Raw genomic sequence first — 16,382 nt, 5'->3', positions numbered from 1 at the left:
TTCCCTACATCCCCCTCCCAGATAATAAGGCAACTAGAATGCAAAGAATAGGAACCACGGAACTGAAGGCGTGTGCACTAAAACAGTGGACAAAAGAAGTCGGATCAGAAGAGTGTCACAGCAGAGGTAGGCAGGGTCTAGAAGCAACTAATCAGTTAGAAATGGGATGTGGGGAAAATGGATTCCTGTTTACTTTGTAAAGTAGAGTTCAGGTGTCAATACATAAGTTACAAAACAATTTCACAGAAGTTTTCTTTTTTTGATCCTCAGAACAATCAATACTGTACAGGTGATAAAACTGCAACCAAATTGTCATCCATCTGGTAGATGGTAAAGCTAGACCAGAACTTATTACAAGTTTATTATAACATTCTCTCAAAAGATAGATGTTAAGATAGATATTCAGACATAATGTCAGGACTCAGTGTGCCAAGATTTGAATGCATCAGAGATAGTTAATTGCCCACTAGAAATCTGGACTTGTCCTTCCATAGTATAGCATTGGTATCGAGAAGAGTCTGCAAGCCAGGCACTGCTCAGTACCCAACCTGTCTCCGTGGGGTCATGTGAGTACTTCCTGCATTGGAGTGTGAGTGGAGGTGAAGTGTGCCACTTCTGGGTCAAGAGAGTAAAGAGGCGGGCTTCCCTGGTGGCGCAGTGGTTGGGAGTCCGCCTGCCGATGCAGGGCACACGGGTTTGTGCCCCGGTCTGGGAGGATCCCACGTGCCGCGGAGTGGCTGGGCCTGTGGGCCATGGCCGCTGGGCCTGCGCGTCCGGAGCCTGTGCTCTGCGAGGGGAGAGGCCACAACGGTGAGAGGCCCGCATACCACAAAAAAAAAAAAAAAAAAAAGAGAGAGAGTAAACAGCCAAGTGCAACCTTTTTCGTCTCCCCCAACCCCTGCCTGCTTGGAGGACTGGACTCTGAAACCTGAAGGGTGGCATAAGCATGAGATGAACGGATCCAAAGCCTCTGAGTCACCTCATGGAGAAAAGCTACCCATAGACCAGGATCACCTGCAGTGGATGTGACAGGGAGCAAGAAATAAACTTCTGGGTTAAGGCTCTGAAATCCTGGAGTTCATGACAGCAGCTAACATTACTCTGAGTCAGTGTGCCACTTAAGAGATTGCATTTGTACTGTGTATCCCCTCATGAGCATGTTATAGGCTAGAATTTAACTACAAAATTAGTTTTCAATTGTTTGAAGGAAGGAATGGGTTGGCATGAATAAATTAAAGTACAGTTTAAACATGAATTGATTCTCTGATCTAACTTTAATCAAAAATATGTGTTTAGGGCTTCCGTGGTGGCGCCGTGGTTAAGAATCCACCTGCCAATGCAGGGGACACGGGTACAAGCCCTGGTCTGGGAAGATCCCACATGCTGTGGAGCAACTGAGCCCGTGCGTCACAACTACTGAGCCTGCTCTCTAGAGCCTGCGAGCCACAACTACTGAGCCCACATGCTACAACTACTGAAGCCCAAGTGCCTTGAGCGCATGCTCCGCAACAAGAGAAGCCACCGCAATGAGAAGCCTGTGCACTGCGACGAAGAGTAGCCCCAACTCGCCACAACTAGAGAGAGCCCGTGCGCAGCAACAAAGACTCAGTGCAGCCAAAAATAAATTTTAAAAAATATGTGTTTACACGTGTGTGCGTGTATATATGCATATATACACATATATATATATATGTGCAAACCACATTTTCTATCAAAGCCTTTATACCATCTCAATTATTGAAAAATTTTGTAAAACAATCAAGGAAATAAAGTAGGAAATAAAGTTGGCAACCTGGATAACACACGATTAGAAAATCATCTGAATTTTTGTGAGTTTATATTTGTTCCTTATGAAATAAAGCTACACACATACATACAGACACACTCACACACTTTTCACTATGCTTTGCAAGTGAATTATTTTTAAGGAATTCCTTTCTCCCGTAGGCTATAAGGGAGCAGATGGCTGAGTCCTAAGAAGTGTTTCCTACAGCTCTTTGTGCTAATGCCTGAAAAGTAGGACCTATTTTAATGCTATTAATATCACTTTCTCTGAAGAGGAAATGCAAATGGAGTAGAAAAAACTGTGACCAGCTCATCATACCTTGTAATGACTAGAGGAAAACACTGAAATGCAGAAATTCTGTCACTGGTTCCCTCCCCAGAGAATGAGTAACCAGTTCTCGGGTGTTAGGAATAATGATGTGAAAGCTTAGACCAGTCTTTGGAAAAGAGGCCGTGTATGTTCAAGTCTAGGAAAAACAAAGCTAATTGCATTGTTTGGAGGAATCACAAACTACCTCTTCCCTCTATTTATTGCCATTCAAAAAAAGAAAAGCTATTAACTTCCTTTGGGCAGCATAATGCAACTGTCACCATAGTAACTAAAAGATCAAATACCCACTGGTGGCTGAGAAAGCTCCAAGAAATGGTTTTCATTAAGAAAGCAACTTTAATCTCAGCATTTTTAAGACGAGAGAAAAACAGTTATTTGAAGCATGAAAGAGGAAGCTATCAAGCCTGAATTGCCATTGTCACCTTCTGTTAAATATATGTCTGGAGGGGCCCAGATGCCCTAGTGGCTGAGTTCTGAAGATAAATAAGACCATTGGTCTCAGGGCATCTGGTGTCTAAGAAATTACAGAAGGTATCGTCCTACATAGAAATGGTTCATTGGCTCTTTAATGTCATTCATTGCCTCCATCTGTAAATGATAAAAAGTAATAATCGTATATTCTAAAATGTCTCTAAATGTCTGTTTAATGTATGTCTTCCTTACTGGAGTATAAGGCCCATGAGGGCAGGAACTGTTGCTGTTTCACTCACCATGTTATCTCTAGTGCAACTACAGTTCAATAAATTCATGTTGAGAAATTATCTGTATGCCTGCAGGTGAGAATATGTACAGCGAACCTTGGAACTATTTTGCATACACTTTCCTAGTGTTGTGATACGATCATGTCATCCTGAATATGGAAAGAACAACCTGCTTTTACCACTGACCAAAACAATGACTAAATGAAGCAATGGGCGCTACAACTATGTTTTACACTTAAGTATAACTCACAGCCTTGCTCTTTCCACGCCTCCAGAGCATATAAAAAAGGGAAGGAAGAGAAGGAAGGGGAGAGGAGGAGAAAGGAAGTTTAGGAAAACCATATTATTGATTATAAGCATGAATTTTAGATGCTTTCACATTTGTTATATGATTTAATGCAAAGAAAGTCCCTCATAAGTAGAAAATATACATTTTCTTCATTCAGTCAGTAAACAAATGATTACCTACTGTATACATGCATGGTTAAGTACTTGGAATATTATGTGAATAAAATCACATATTGTCCCCATGCACATGGAATCAAGACTTCAGTGCATGACATATATATATTAATGAAATAATGTCCAAAATCAATACAAATTAACATGTTAATGAATGAATTAATTCACTGCAGTAACTGTTAAATGAGGATATACTAGAAAAGGATAGGAAAGATGGCTGAATTGAAATCTAAAGGATGTCTCTCCAAAGGCAGATAAGAATGAGCTGAAAGTTAAGGATTTACCCAATGGGAGTGGTTATTTTGTTTTTATTGAAGTATAGTTGATTTACAACATTATATTAGTTTCAGGTATACAGCATATGATTCAGTATTTTTACAGATTAAACTCCATTAAAAGTTATTACAAGATAATGGCTATACTTCCCTGTGCTAGATAATATATCCTTGTTGCTTATCTATTTTGTACAAAGTAGTTTGTATCTCTTAATCCCATACCCCTAACATGCACTTCCCCTATTCCCCCTCCCCATTTGTAACCACTAGTTTGTTTTCTATACCTGTCAGTCTGTTTCTGTTTTTCTATATGCATTCATTTGTATTATTTTTTAGATTTTACATATAAGTGATATCATATAGTATTTTTTTCCTGTCTGAATTATTTCACTTAGCATAATTTTCTCTAGGTCCATCTGCATTGCTGCAAATGGCAGAATCTAATTCTTTTTTATGGCTGAGTAATAGTCCATTGTGTATATGTATACCATATCTTCTTTATCCATTTGTCTGTTGATGGAGACTTGGGTTGCTTCCATATCTTGGCTATTGAAAAAAATGCTTCTATGAACCTTGGGGTGCATGTGTCTTTTTAAATTAGTGTTTTCTGTTTTTTTCCAGATATATATACAGGAATCGAATTACTGGATCATATGGTAGTTTTGTTTTTAGTTTTTTGAGGAATCTTCATACTGTTTTCCACAGTGGCTGCACCAGTTTACATTCTCACAAACAGTGTACAGGGGATCCCTTTTCTCCACATCCTCTCCAACATTTATTATTTGTGTTCTTTTTGATAATAGCCATTCTGACAGGTGTGAGGTGATATCTCATTGTTGTTTTAATTTGCATTTCTCTAATAATTAGCAATGCCGAGAATATTTTCATATGCTTGGTGGCCATCTGTATGACTTCTTTGGAAAAATGTTTTTCAGGCCTTCTGCCCATTTTTTGATTGGGTTGTTTGTTTTTTGAGTTGTATGAATTGTTTATATATTTTTAGTATTAACCCCATGTCAGTCATATCATTTGCAAATATTTTCTCCAATTCGGTATGTTACCTCTTTGTGTTGTTGATGGTTTCCTTTTCTGTGCAAAAGCTTTTAAGTTTAATTAGTTCCCATTAGTTTATTTTTGCTTTTATTTCTTTTGCCTTACGAGACAGATCCAAAAAAATAGCTCTACAATTTACGTCAGAGAGTGTTCTGCCTATGTTCTCTTTTAGGAGTTTTATGGTTTCAGGTCTTACATTTAGGTTTTTATTCCTTTTGAGTTTATTTTTGTATATGTGAGGAAATGTTCTAATCTCACCATTTTACATGTAGCTATCCAGTTTTCCCAGCACCACTTATTGAAGAGACTGTCTTTTTCCATTGTATATCCTTGCCTCCTTTGTCATAGATTAGTTGACTATAGGTGTGTGGGTTTGTTGCTGGGCTCTCTCTTCTGTTCCATTGATCTATGTGTCTTTTTGTGCCACTACTATGCTGTTTTGATTTCCATAACTTTGTAGTATAGTCTGAAGTCTAGGAGGGTGATACCTCCAGCTTTGGTCTTTTTTTCTTAAGATTGCTTTGACAACTTAGGGTCTTTTGTGGTCCCATATGAATTTAGGATTGTTTGTTCTACTTCTGTGAAAAATTTCATGGGCATTTTGATAGGGATTGCATTAAATCTATAGATTGCTTTGGGTAGTATGGCCATTTTAACAATATTATTTCTTCCAATCAAGAGCAAGGGATACCTTTCCATTTCTTTGTATCATCTTCAATTTCCTTCACCAATGTTTTATAGTTTTCAGAGTATACAGCTTTCAGCTCCTTGGTTAAGTTTATTCCCAGGTATTTTATTCTTTTTGATGCAGTTTTAAATGGGATTTTTGAACTTTCTCTTTCTGATAGTTCATTATCAGTTTATAGAAATGCAATAGATTTCTTTGTATTAGTCTTGTATCCTGCAACTTAGCTGAATTCATTTATTAGCTCTACTAGTTTTGCGGTGTATATCTTAGGGTTTCTATATATATTATTATGTACAGTTTTACTTCTTCCCTTCCCGTTTGGATGCCTTTTATATCTTTTTCTTGTCTGATTACTGTGGCTGGGACTTTCAATACTATGTTAAATAGAAATGGCAAGAATGGGCATCCTTGTCTTATTTCTGAATTTAGAGGAAAGGCTTTCAGCTTTTCATCATTGATTATGATATTACTTGTGGGCTTAAGATATATTCCCTCTGTACTCACTTTGATGAGAGTTTTTATCAAGAATGGACATTGTATTTTGTCAAAAGCTTTTTCTCCATCTATTGAGAGGATCATGTGATTTTTATCCTTACTTTTGTTAATGTGATGTATTACATTGATTGATTTGTGAATACTGAATATTGATTTGTGTTAATGTGGTGTATCACATTGATTGATTTGCACCCCTGGAATAAATCCAATGTGATCATGTTGTATGATCCTTTTTATATATTGTTTAATTCATTCTGCTAAAATTTTGTTGAGGATTTTTGCATATATATTCATCAAAGATATTGGCCTGTAATTTTCTTTTTTTGTAGTGTCTTTGTCTGGTTTTGGTGTCAGGATATTTTTTGCCTAGCAGAATGAATTTTGGAGTGTTCCCTCCTCTTCAATTTTTTGGAATAGTTTGAGAAAGATAGATATTAATTCTTGTTTATATGTTTGGTAGAATTTCCCTGTGAAGCTATCTGGTCCTGGACCTTTATTTTCTGGGAGGTTTTTTTTTAATTACATATTCAATTTCACTACTAGTGATTGGTTTGTTCAAATTGTCTATTTCTCCTTGATTCAGTCTTGGCAGGTTCTATGTTTCTAACATTTGTCTATTTCTTCCAGATTGTCCAATTTGTTGACATACAACTGTTTGTAGTATTCTCTTATGATTTTTCTGTATCTCTGTGGTATCAGTTGTTATTCCTCCTCCTTCATTTCTTATTTTATTTGAGTTCACTTTCTTCTTTTTGGTGAGCCTGGCTAAAAGTTTATCAATTTTGTTTATCTTTTCAAAAGCCCAGTTCTTGTTTTCACTGATCTTTTCTATTGTTTTTTGATCTTTATTTTATTTGTTTCTCTGATCTTTATTATTTTCTTCCTTCTTCTGACTTTGGGCTTTGTTTATTCTTTTTTTCTAATTCCTTTTGGTGGAGTTTAGGTTGTTTATTTGAGATTTTTCTTGTTTCTTGAGGAAAGCCTGTATCACTATAAAATTTCCTCTTAGAATGTTTTTGCTGCATCCCATAGATTTTGGAGTGTTGTGTTTCCATTTTCATCTGTCTCAAGGTATTTTTTTTTTTGTCTTTGATTTCTTCATTGATTCATTGTTTTTTTTTTTTTTTTAGTAGCATGTTGTTTAGTCTCCATGTGTTTGTTTTTTTCCATTCTTCTCTCTGGAATTGATTTCTAGTTTCATACCATGGTGGTCAGAAAAAAATGCTTGGTATAATTTTTGTCCTTTTTAATTTATTGAGACTTGTGTTGTGACCTAGCATGTGATCTGTTCTAGAGAATGTTCCATGTGCACTTGAAAAAATGTGTATTCTGCTGTTTTTGGATGTGACGTTCTGTAGATATTTATTAAGTCCACCTGATCTAATGTATCATTTAAGACCACTGTCATCTTATTGATTTTCTGTTTGGATGATATGTCTATTGATGTAAGTGGAGTGTTAAAGTCCCTTACTATTATTGTATTATTGTCAATTTCTCCTTCTATAGCTGCTGACTGCAGTAATTATAAAACGAGGGTATATTAGAAAAGTTTAGCACAGATGATTGAGTTGAATCTAAAGGTTGTCAACACAAAGGTAGGAAAGCGTGATTGAGCTGAGAGTTAAAGATTAATCCTATAGGAGTGGTTAGACATTCCAGGAAAAGTGAACAGTATTTGTAAAGACCTTGCTAAAAGCAAGGAGGAAATTAGTAGCTCCTTTTCTATTCTCCGGAAGATTTTGTGAAAGATTGGTGTTACTTTTTCCTTAAATATTTGTATGAATTCATGGGTGAAGCCTACAGGCCTGGAGTATCTCTGTGGGAGAAAATTTATTTATAGATTAAATATTAATAGATTTGGGAGTATTCACACTTTTATTTCATCTTGTATCATTTTTGGTAAATTGTGTTCTAAGAAATTTATAATTTTTAAAAAATTTTTCAAATTTATTGGCATGAAGTTGTTCATTATATTATGATCTTTTTAATAACTCTAGGATATATTGATATACCCTTTTTTATACTTGCAATCAATAACTTTTGCCTTCTCTATTTTTTTTTTTTTTTTTTTTTTTTTTTTTTGCAATACGTGGGCCTCTCACTGTCGTGGCCTCTCCCCTTGCCGGACATGCAAGCTCAGCGGCCATGGCTCCGCGGCACGTGGGATCCTCCCGGACTGGGGCACGAACCCGTATCCCCTGCATCGGCAGGCGGACTCTCAACCACTGCGCCACCAGGGAGGCCCACCTTCTCTATTTTTAAATCCATCTTGATAAGAGTTTGTCAATTTTATTAATCTTTTAAAAACTTTTAGTTTTGATGATATTTTCTATAATATGTTTGTTTTTATTTTATTAACATCTGTCTTGTTGATTATCTATTTCTGTCATTTATTGTTTCTTTTTGAGCATATTTTTCTGTCTCTTTTTGTTCTATTTATTTTTGATTAGTGATGTGTATGAAAATTTGTAGAAATAAATTTAGAACTAGAGTGACATTATCTTCTTATGCAGAGTGTTTATGTTTGTCTCTTACTGGTAGCCAAGTTCACTAGCTGTCCCAGATCACAGTAAACTAATTTTAAGAGTTGAATTGGTATTAGCCAGGTTTATTTCTAGTTCATCTTTCCTCCTGTATTGCAGCCTTTCAAAGTCCCAAAGTAAAATATGATTAACCAGGACTCTCCCTCATTGTTCCCCTAACCCTGAAACAATGTCATAAATGTCCTTCAGATTTTGCCTCTCATCTTGCAGAATTCATGGATTGCCATAAGGGCAGCAGCCTTAATTGTTGGGCCTGTTTCTCTGGTCTTCATTTTTTGCCCAAATCTTAGACCCTTAATTTTTCTCTGCCTTTTTTATCTCTCTGATCTCTTGAAGAATATTTTTATAATTTTGTCCATTTTTTAGATGTCACAGTTGGAAAGTTACCTTACTTTCCTCATCTATCATGAGGAAGTGAAAATTCTAAGATTTATTTCTATTTTCTCAATTTTTTTAAATGATCATTTCAGGTTATTTTTTCTAGTATTATATTATGTGATATTCCTGCACCAATTATTATCACAATATTTCTATTTTACAGATAATTTCAGACTCACTGGAATTAAAATTTCTTTCTTGATGTCTTTATCAAGTCATGAATAGAATATAAGTTCCTTGAGGGCATGGAATCTTGTTCAGTGATGTTTAACCAGCACCTTGAAGTGTGCCTAGCCCTTAGTAGGCTCTCAATGCTTTTGCAGTTAAACGAATGGAAGGAATGGAGTCACATCTTTGGTATTAAGTGGAGGATCATGAATTCTTTGTTCTTGTGCTACAGGATGATTATCACTTTTCAAATATACAATTGGATATAGCTTGATGACAATACGTAAGGACATTTTATATAGAGCAAGCTTTACTTATCCATTTTGTTTGGACTTCTGGATTTTCTTTTCAGTGTATCATTCTAGTAGCTTATTTTATCTTGAGAATTTATATAGGCAATAAACCTCTGAAAGATGAACTCACACTGTAGAGAGACAATGTCCATTTTACAAACATTTAGTTCAAGTGTAAATGTATACATCTAATTATAATGTGGCTCTGATGTTTATTATCAACCCTTTCTCAGTAGGATATTGATGACTTTCTTATCTAGGAGTGCCTTAAAAGTCTCAAGCCAGTATCTTCTCTCATTGCTTTGATCTGTGCCTTTGACTCATACATGGGCCTCAGAATTTCATCTTGGCCAATTCCAGAAGTCAGGTACATTGTTGGCAATCCTAAAATATAAAATTTTTTCTTTGTCTAAAATTGCTTCAAAGTTATAAGCCTTGCCAATATATAGTTCAATGTTTATATTTTAAGCTCCACTGCTATTCTTATGTGCAAAACAAGGTCTGCTGAAAATTCACACAGCTTTCCTGAATGAATCCCTCCAGATACAAGGGCTCAGCTCAACTGGGAAAGTTTGAAGGTCCTTCATAGGTTTAGGCAGAATGCCTAAATTTTTGAAGACACAGTCATAGCATTATTCATTTTTATTAAGTGTTTTGGAAAATAGCATATTCTGCTAATCAAAAGCCCTTTCTTTCATAGCTGTATCTTATATCCCAGTACAATGTACTCTCTCCAGTTACATTCTCCTGGGTCTAGGATTAGGTTAACCAGTTAACTGAGGAATTTTTCTAGTCACTATTTCATTCCCATCTTGAATTATACAGGCACAAGTAATTTAAGATGACACTTGGACTCACTGTGTATAATTCTACATTCTTTATCCAACTTGGACCCTAACCACATAATTGCAATGGTTATGCTGCAGCTATGGCATTGGTAACCTGAGCCCTAGAGGTCAGTGATTCTACCTGCTATGGGTAAATCGATAATGGGTTATTTTCATTATTGTGAAGAGTGCCAAACTGTGTACTAAATATATAAAACCTGGTAATATCAGTTGTCTCAAGGCCAGGATTAATGTCAATGTAGAAGAACTGCTAGGAAAATGTATGGCACCAACTTGGTATTCCCAAGAGTAACACTTATGTTCAAAGTGGTTTCATATTTGCTCCCCTTGGTCAAAGACTGGGACTTTGATGTATCATATAACCTGGATGCCTCATCTCTTGGTTTTCACTTCTCTTGCTTGTTGAGCAGAGAATGAGTGTCTCTATCCATGGTGATGTCAGTATTGCCTGATCTTTGGCCAGGGCCTCTAGCACACATGTTATAGCAGGAGCAGTGTAAGATAATGGTCTAACATCTATACACTGAGAAAAAATACCAGGTTCAAATCCTACCTCACCTTATTCAAGTTTTGGACAGAAGTTACCTAACCTCCCCAAGCTCCAGTATTCTCATTGGTAAAATGGATATAATAATAATGCCTTACTCTTGGAGTTGTTAAGAGAATCAAATGAAATAATCTATATTAAGCACTTAGCACAGTGACTGCTGAGCTCTCAATATATATTAATATTATTTTTGTAGAAAATCCTTTCTAAAATTGTAGATTTATTTTAAAGGACTTAAACTCAATGTTGTTGTATTAACCAAGAACCTGCTTAATTTGGAGCTAAGGTTTTTTTAAGATGAAAATCTTTGCTGTGGTCAAAGAGCGTGTTATAGTGCTACTTTTTGTTCACCCATGAAAGCAATTTCTGTGTTCTGCTGTAATAGACTGACCGTATTGTCTGCCTACTCTGACTGCCTTGGATATGCCAACTATGCCAAGCCTCCCTTACCTATGAATACTTCCTCACACTGCTCCCTTGCATTTCTCTCCCACAACATATTTGAGGCAGTTATCACAATACTCATGGACATTTTTCCTCTCTTTATTCTCTTTCAATAAGAATTCTTAATTGTGCAGACTCAGGATTGAGAGTGAACAAGATGCCTAAATACACACACACACACACACACACACACACACACACACACATATTCATTCATTCATGCTCATATAATTTAATTTGGTATAGAACTCAACTGATGGACTCTTTTCCAAAGCATTAAGGACCTAAGCACTTCTTAAAAATGTAAGAGCAACCAAAAATTTTTTGAAGGTTCAAATAGTACTGTCATTGATTTTTATAAACATTTTTGGAAACTGAAGGAGACATTATGTGAGGTTCTCTTTTGTCCCACTGGATGATTGAAGAGCCATTCATTGCCCAGTCCTGACACTGCTTTTCCCCATTGGGTCTCTGTGAGAGTCACATGCTGTGGACATCTTTGAAAAGAATCTTCTGAGGCTTCAGCATCTCATTTGAGTCTTCTGAATCTCACCTACCACTGTGTTGAATTCTCATCCATCACAATGAGCAACAAATTCTTAGGCACCTGGAAACTTGTCTCCAGTGAGAACTTTGATGATTACATGAAAGCTCTGGGTAAGAAATGTTCTCTGTTGTTCTAATTGAGAGGATCCTTTTTGAGAAGGATGCATGACTATTTCCTTCTAACTCTTTTTCCAGGAGTCTGGGAGTTTGCACAGGTTGAATTACGATCCTCTTCTGGGATTAACCTTCTGTTGTGTCAATCAGATAATTTATTTGCATTTTATTTGTGGCAATTTTAATAGATTTTAACTCAGATAAGAGCTGCTTAAATGCATTAGAGTGCCCACTGATTTCAAAGGCAGTTTCATATCAATAGGGTTTTCGTTCCAAACCTGGAGGAAAGAAATCTTAGAAGCTTAGTCAACCTATTTTCTGGCTTTCCTGAAAGTTAGATCTACAACAACTAAAGTGCTCATGAAATAAAGAGTTGAATATACTAAAGTTAATGGAAAACCTCAATTTAAAATTTTGATGTTTAGCTATACCAGAAATTTTCTGTCTCTACCTCTAGGTTGTCTGTTATTACATAACTATGTGGATAAAGAGTTTGTAAAAAGTGAATGCTTCCTAAAGCAGGATATTCACAGTCTAGGAAAGTTACTGAGAGAAAAAGAAGTGTGTTGTGGCAGTGAACTGAAGCTCATTTACACTAACATCAGTCTTTCCTGGAGTTGGAACAGTGGATGGAGATGGAAAGTCTAGTCATTAGTATAGCAACTTTATTTGCTACTATTTCTAGGGAATTTTCCATAGATATGAGCACAAAAGTGTGAAGAGTCTTTGGAAATGTCCAGAGCTGTATAAATAAGTAGAGAGTGAAGCCAATGACCTCAGATGCTATGCTCATCAAAGTACTTGTAATTTTACCTGTTCAGAAAGCATATAAGGTGTTCTATTTTTAGATAAAATGAGCAAAATCATGTTGTGTTGCCTGGAAAACTATGGGAACTTATGGGAATAAATCCATACCATAAGATTGGTTAAATTTATGGACTTCACTTTATAGCTGAGGAAGAAGCAAAATACAATATAAGAAAGTCTCAATGAAAAACTCCCTAATTGTGTCATTTTCTAATTTTAGAGTGCATAAGGACACCTGGGGGTGTTGGTAAAATGTAGATTCTTAGTCTCTATTGTAGAGGTTTAGTTTGAAAAGCATTTCCCTAAATCATATCAAATAAAAAAAATTAATCAGAATTAGAAGAAAGAGTATCGTTCACAATCCTTTATTGGCTCTAACTATTCACACTTCTTTATGTATATATAAATGTAAATATATGTATATTTATATATAACTAGTTTTTTCTTCATGTATCTCTCTCATTTGACATTTCTATTTTTCCATGTATTTCTGTAATCTTGGGTAACATAGTAATAATACTTAAGAGTCTAATTTTGTTTTGTTTTCAAATGCAGAAAATTTTTTAAAAATTATTTTATTTATCTATGATCATTTGTAATGGTACAGGTCATCTTAGGGTCTACAACAAAATTTCAGAAATGAGCTTCTATCAAGGATATGGGAGGAATTCTTTTCTATATCCATAATATATTACTGAGGGAAAAAAATCATAGAATAGCATGTATAAGTCATAGTCTCATTTAAAAAATACATCTACAATATTTATGCATACAAACTAAAATGTCTGGAATGACCCATACAAAACTATAATTAGTAGTTTTTAATGGAGCATGGGTTTGGATGTGGTAAAAATAGATGACTTGCACTATTTAAGCTAAACACTTTTAGCTTTAAAATCTGCAGGCATTACTTTTGTAATAACAAAACTTAAAATATTCAAGTCCGTGGACATGTGTTTCCATTAGGTGATGAAACATGGGAGAAGGTCCTTAGCAGTAAGTGCTATTACTTGCCATCTATACAGCTGAGGCACAGCTGAGCATAAAATATGGCCACCCATAGTCCCTTTAGGTAGAGGTTCTCTTGGTCAACAAAATTCTAACAGTATCTTGATTTTCAGGTGTGGGATTAGCCACCAGAAAACTGGGAGACTTGGCCAAACCAAGAGTGATCATCAGCAAAAAAGGGGATATTATAACTATAAGAACTGAAAGTACCTTTAAAGATACAGAGATCTCCTTCAAGCTAGGCCAGGAATTTGAAGAAACCACAGCTGACAATAGAAAGACAAAGGTAAACTTAACTGTTTCTCTTGAAATTTGGTCCAATCTACTACTTTGAGAGAGAAGATTACTCCTGCTAGTATTCAAAAGGGTAGACCACTCCCTTCTGTTGAAAATGAATGCGCCTCATAAAATATCTGTTATGAAAATGATTCAATACTGAATGAACTGCTTCTTTACTCAATCAAAGTCCAAGCAAGTCAATCATGTAAACCTATCTTTGCAGAGCGTTGTAACTTTGGCAAGAGGCTCATTGAATCAAGTACAGAAATGGAATGGCAAAGAGACAACAATAAAGAGAAAGTTGGTGGATGGAAAAATGGTAGTGGTAAGAGTGATTTTACTCTAAATACATAAATATTGCCATTTAAATAGAGAAAATGGTTATTATTTTCAAAATATTCTCTTTTCTTTGCAATACAAATGGATAAGAATGGCTGAGAATAAAGTCAGAGTTAATGTCTGGATGATCTTTGAACGATAAAGACTCATCTACAGGTACTTCAGGTTCAGATTCAAGAATTTAGAAATGATACAACTCATTTGTTGTTTTAGAAATACCAACACCTAAAAATGATAAAAAAAAAAAAAAAAGTATGGGTAAACCTCATTAGTTTAGACACACAAGGAGAAAAGCAAATCTAAGTTTGAAAAGCAAAGCACATCCCCAGTCAATTGTAGAATATTTGTAGATTGCTAAGCATTTTGTTTTCAAGAATCCATAGTAACTTGGACTAAAACATATCAACAACTCAAGCTGAGGCCATTGGAGACCTTTGGTAGTTGGCAGGTAAAAATGATGACAAAGGTTATATGAGATGACCTCTAACAATTTTTTTAAGTCTCAGGTTCTGTTCTTATTAATCAACACACACATTGACTATAGATAGATTTATTTAGTTCTTTGAACATTCTTTTCTTGAGTACAGAGGAGCTTTATCCTTAGCTCCACAGCAGATTTACATGGGCAGTAAATACCAGTATGGGGGCCCCAATACAGATCAACTGCATGCACATCTCTTGGGGGAGGGGGAGCCATCAGTATTTTTAAATGTTCTCCAGATAATGCAGATGTGCAGATAGTTTTGAAAACCACTGTTTTAGTAGATTTAAAACTGTGCCAATTATGCATGAAAACTTGCCACTTAAAAAATATACCTCTGGGGTTTCCCTGGTGGCGCAGTGGTTGAGAGTCCACCTGCCGATGCAGGGCACACAGGTTCGTGCCCCGGTCTGGGAAGATCCCACATGCCGTGGAGCGGCTGGGCCCGTGAGCCATGGCCGCTGAGCCTGCGCGTCCGGAGCCTGTGCTCCGCGGCGGGAGAGGCCACAACAGTGAGAGGCCCGCGTACCGAAAAAATAAATAAATAAATAAATAAATAAATAAATAAATATATATATATATATATATATATATATACACACACACACACACACACACACACACATATATATATATATATATATATACACCTCTGCTGTAACTTAGATCAGCTTTAAAACTGTTTCCCCTGTTTCAATGGTCATGATTCCAAATTCCTGGAGACTGACATGCTGATATTTTATTTATTTCTGAGTTTAATCTTATGAGATTGCTTATAACGTCTGTTATTATTACAAATTTGCTGTCACCTAGTTTGAGTTTTAGATATTCAATTAATCTCTCTTTTTTTTAAGGAATGTAAGATGAAGGACGTGGTCTGCACCAGAATTTATGAGAAGGTCTGAGAAAGTTGTTTCCTCATTGAAGTGATATTTGATCATTTGATGTTGGAAATCAGCTGTTTCCATTGGCGAGGCCTGACTACACTGCACTTTGTTTGTTTCCGCTTTTGTCTTAATAGATCAGATAAGCAAAGACCTAAACTGAGGATTAATCTAAATTTCAGTGTTATTTAAACATTTTCAATTTGTATGCACGCCATTACTGTATTAAATATTAAAGTGTGTATATTGGTCAGACCTAAAGAATGGATAATGTCATTTGATTATCTGTGAAGTTCTAACTTATGTTGTATTTTAAATATTTGAAATGATAGTAAAAGGAAGTAAATATATTGATTGGGGTACCAAATTCAAATGCCTTCAGGGACCAGGAGAGTAATGGGTTTAGAGGATCAGAAGTGAAACAAACTAGAAGGAGGAGCTGTTTTACACTGAGGAGTTCTAGCTTCAGCTAAAAAGGGCAGCTGCTACTCCAGCCAATTTAAAAACTGAGGGTTAATTTACAGACAGTGAAATTAACAGATATTAAAGATAGAGTTGTGACAAATGTATGCACCCATATAATTCGCATCCTGATCAAGGTATAGTACATTTCCCTAATTCCAGAATGTTTTCTCACACTCCTTCCCAGTCAATGTCCTGCCCTGTCCCAGCTCCAACAAAAGCAAGTAGTGATTTAGTTTCTATCACTGTAAACTAGTTTTGCCTGTTCTCAAACTTCATATAAATTGGGTCATACATTATGTGTTCTTTTCTGTTTGCCTTTTTAAAGTCAGCATAATGTTTTTGAAATTCATCCATATTGTTGCATGCAACATTAATTTGTTCCTTTTTATTGCTGAGTAGCATTCCATCGCATGAATATATCACAGTTTACTTATCCCTTCTTCTCTTA

General features: G+C 35.8%; 1 protein-coding gene across 1 annotated transcript; it reads left to right on the top strand.

Annotated features, from left to right (window-relative positions):
* The first annotated feature begins 11,548 nt into the window (after nt 1–11,548).
* Nucleotides 11,549–15,847, top strand: LOC103088305 (myelin P2 protein). The gene is made up of 4 exons (XM_007461690.1): nt 11,549–11,668; nt 13,600–13,772; nt 13,989–14,090; nt 15,440–15,847. Exons 1-4 carry the CDS (start codon nt 11,596–11,598, stop codon nt 15,488–15,490), a joined length of 399 nt encoding a protein of 132 aa, XP_007461752.1. The 5' UTR covers nt 11,549–11,595; the 3' UTR covers nt 15,491–15,847.
* Nucleotides 15,848–16,382: the final 535 nt, after the last annotated feature.

This window comes from Lipotes vexillifer, unplaced genomic scaffold (assembly GCF_000442215.2).
Source record: "Lipotes vexillifer unplaced genomic scaffold, Lipotes_vexillifer_v1.1 scaffold1302, whole genome shotgun sequence".
Lineage (NCBI taxonomy): Eukaryota > Metazoa > Chordata > Mammalia > Artiodactyla > Lipotidae > Lipotes > Lipotes vexillifer.
This window is presented reverse-complemented; position numbering and strand designations above follow the sequence as displayed.

Excerpts from the sequence above, each read along its gene's own strand:
- LOC103088305 (XM_007461690.1), top strand. The coding sequence starts at position 11,596 with ATGAGCAACAAATTCTTAGGCACCTGGAAACTTGTCTCCAGTGAGAAC. Across the intron at positions 11,669-13,599 it reads TGATTACATGAAAGCTCTGG|GTGTGGGATTAGCCACCAGA; the intron begins GTAAGAAATGTT and ends CTTGATTTTCAG. Across the intron at positions 14,091-15,439 it reads TGGATGGAAAAATGGTAGTG|GAATGTAAGATGAAGGACGT; the intron begins GTAAGAGTGATT and ends CTTTTTTTTAAG.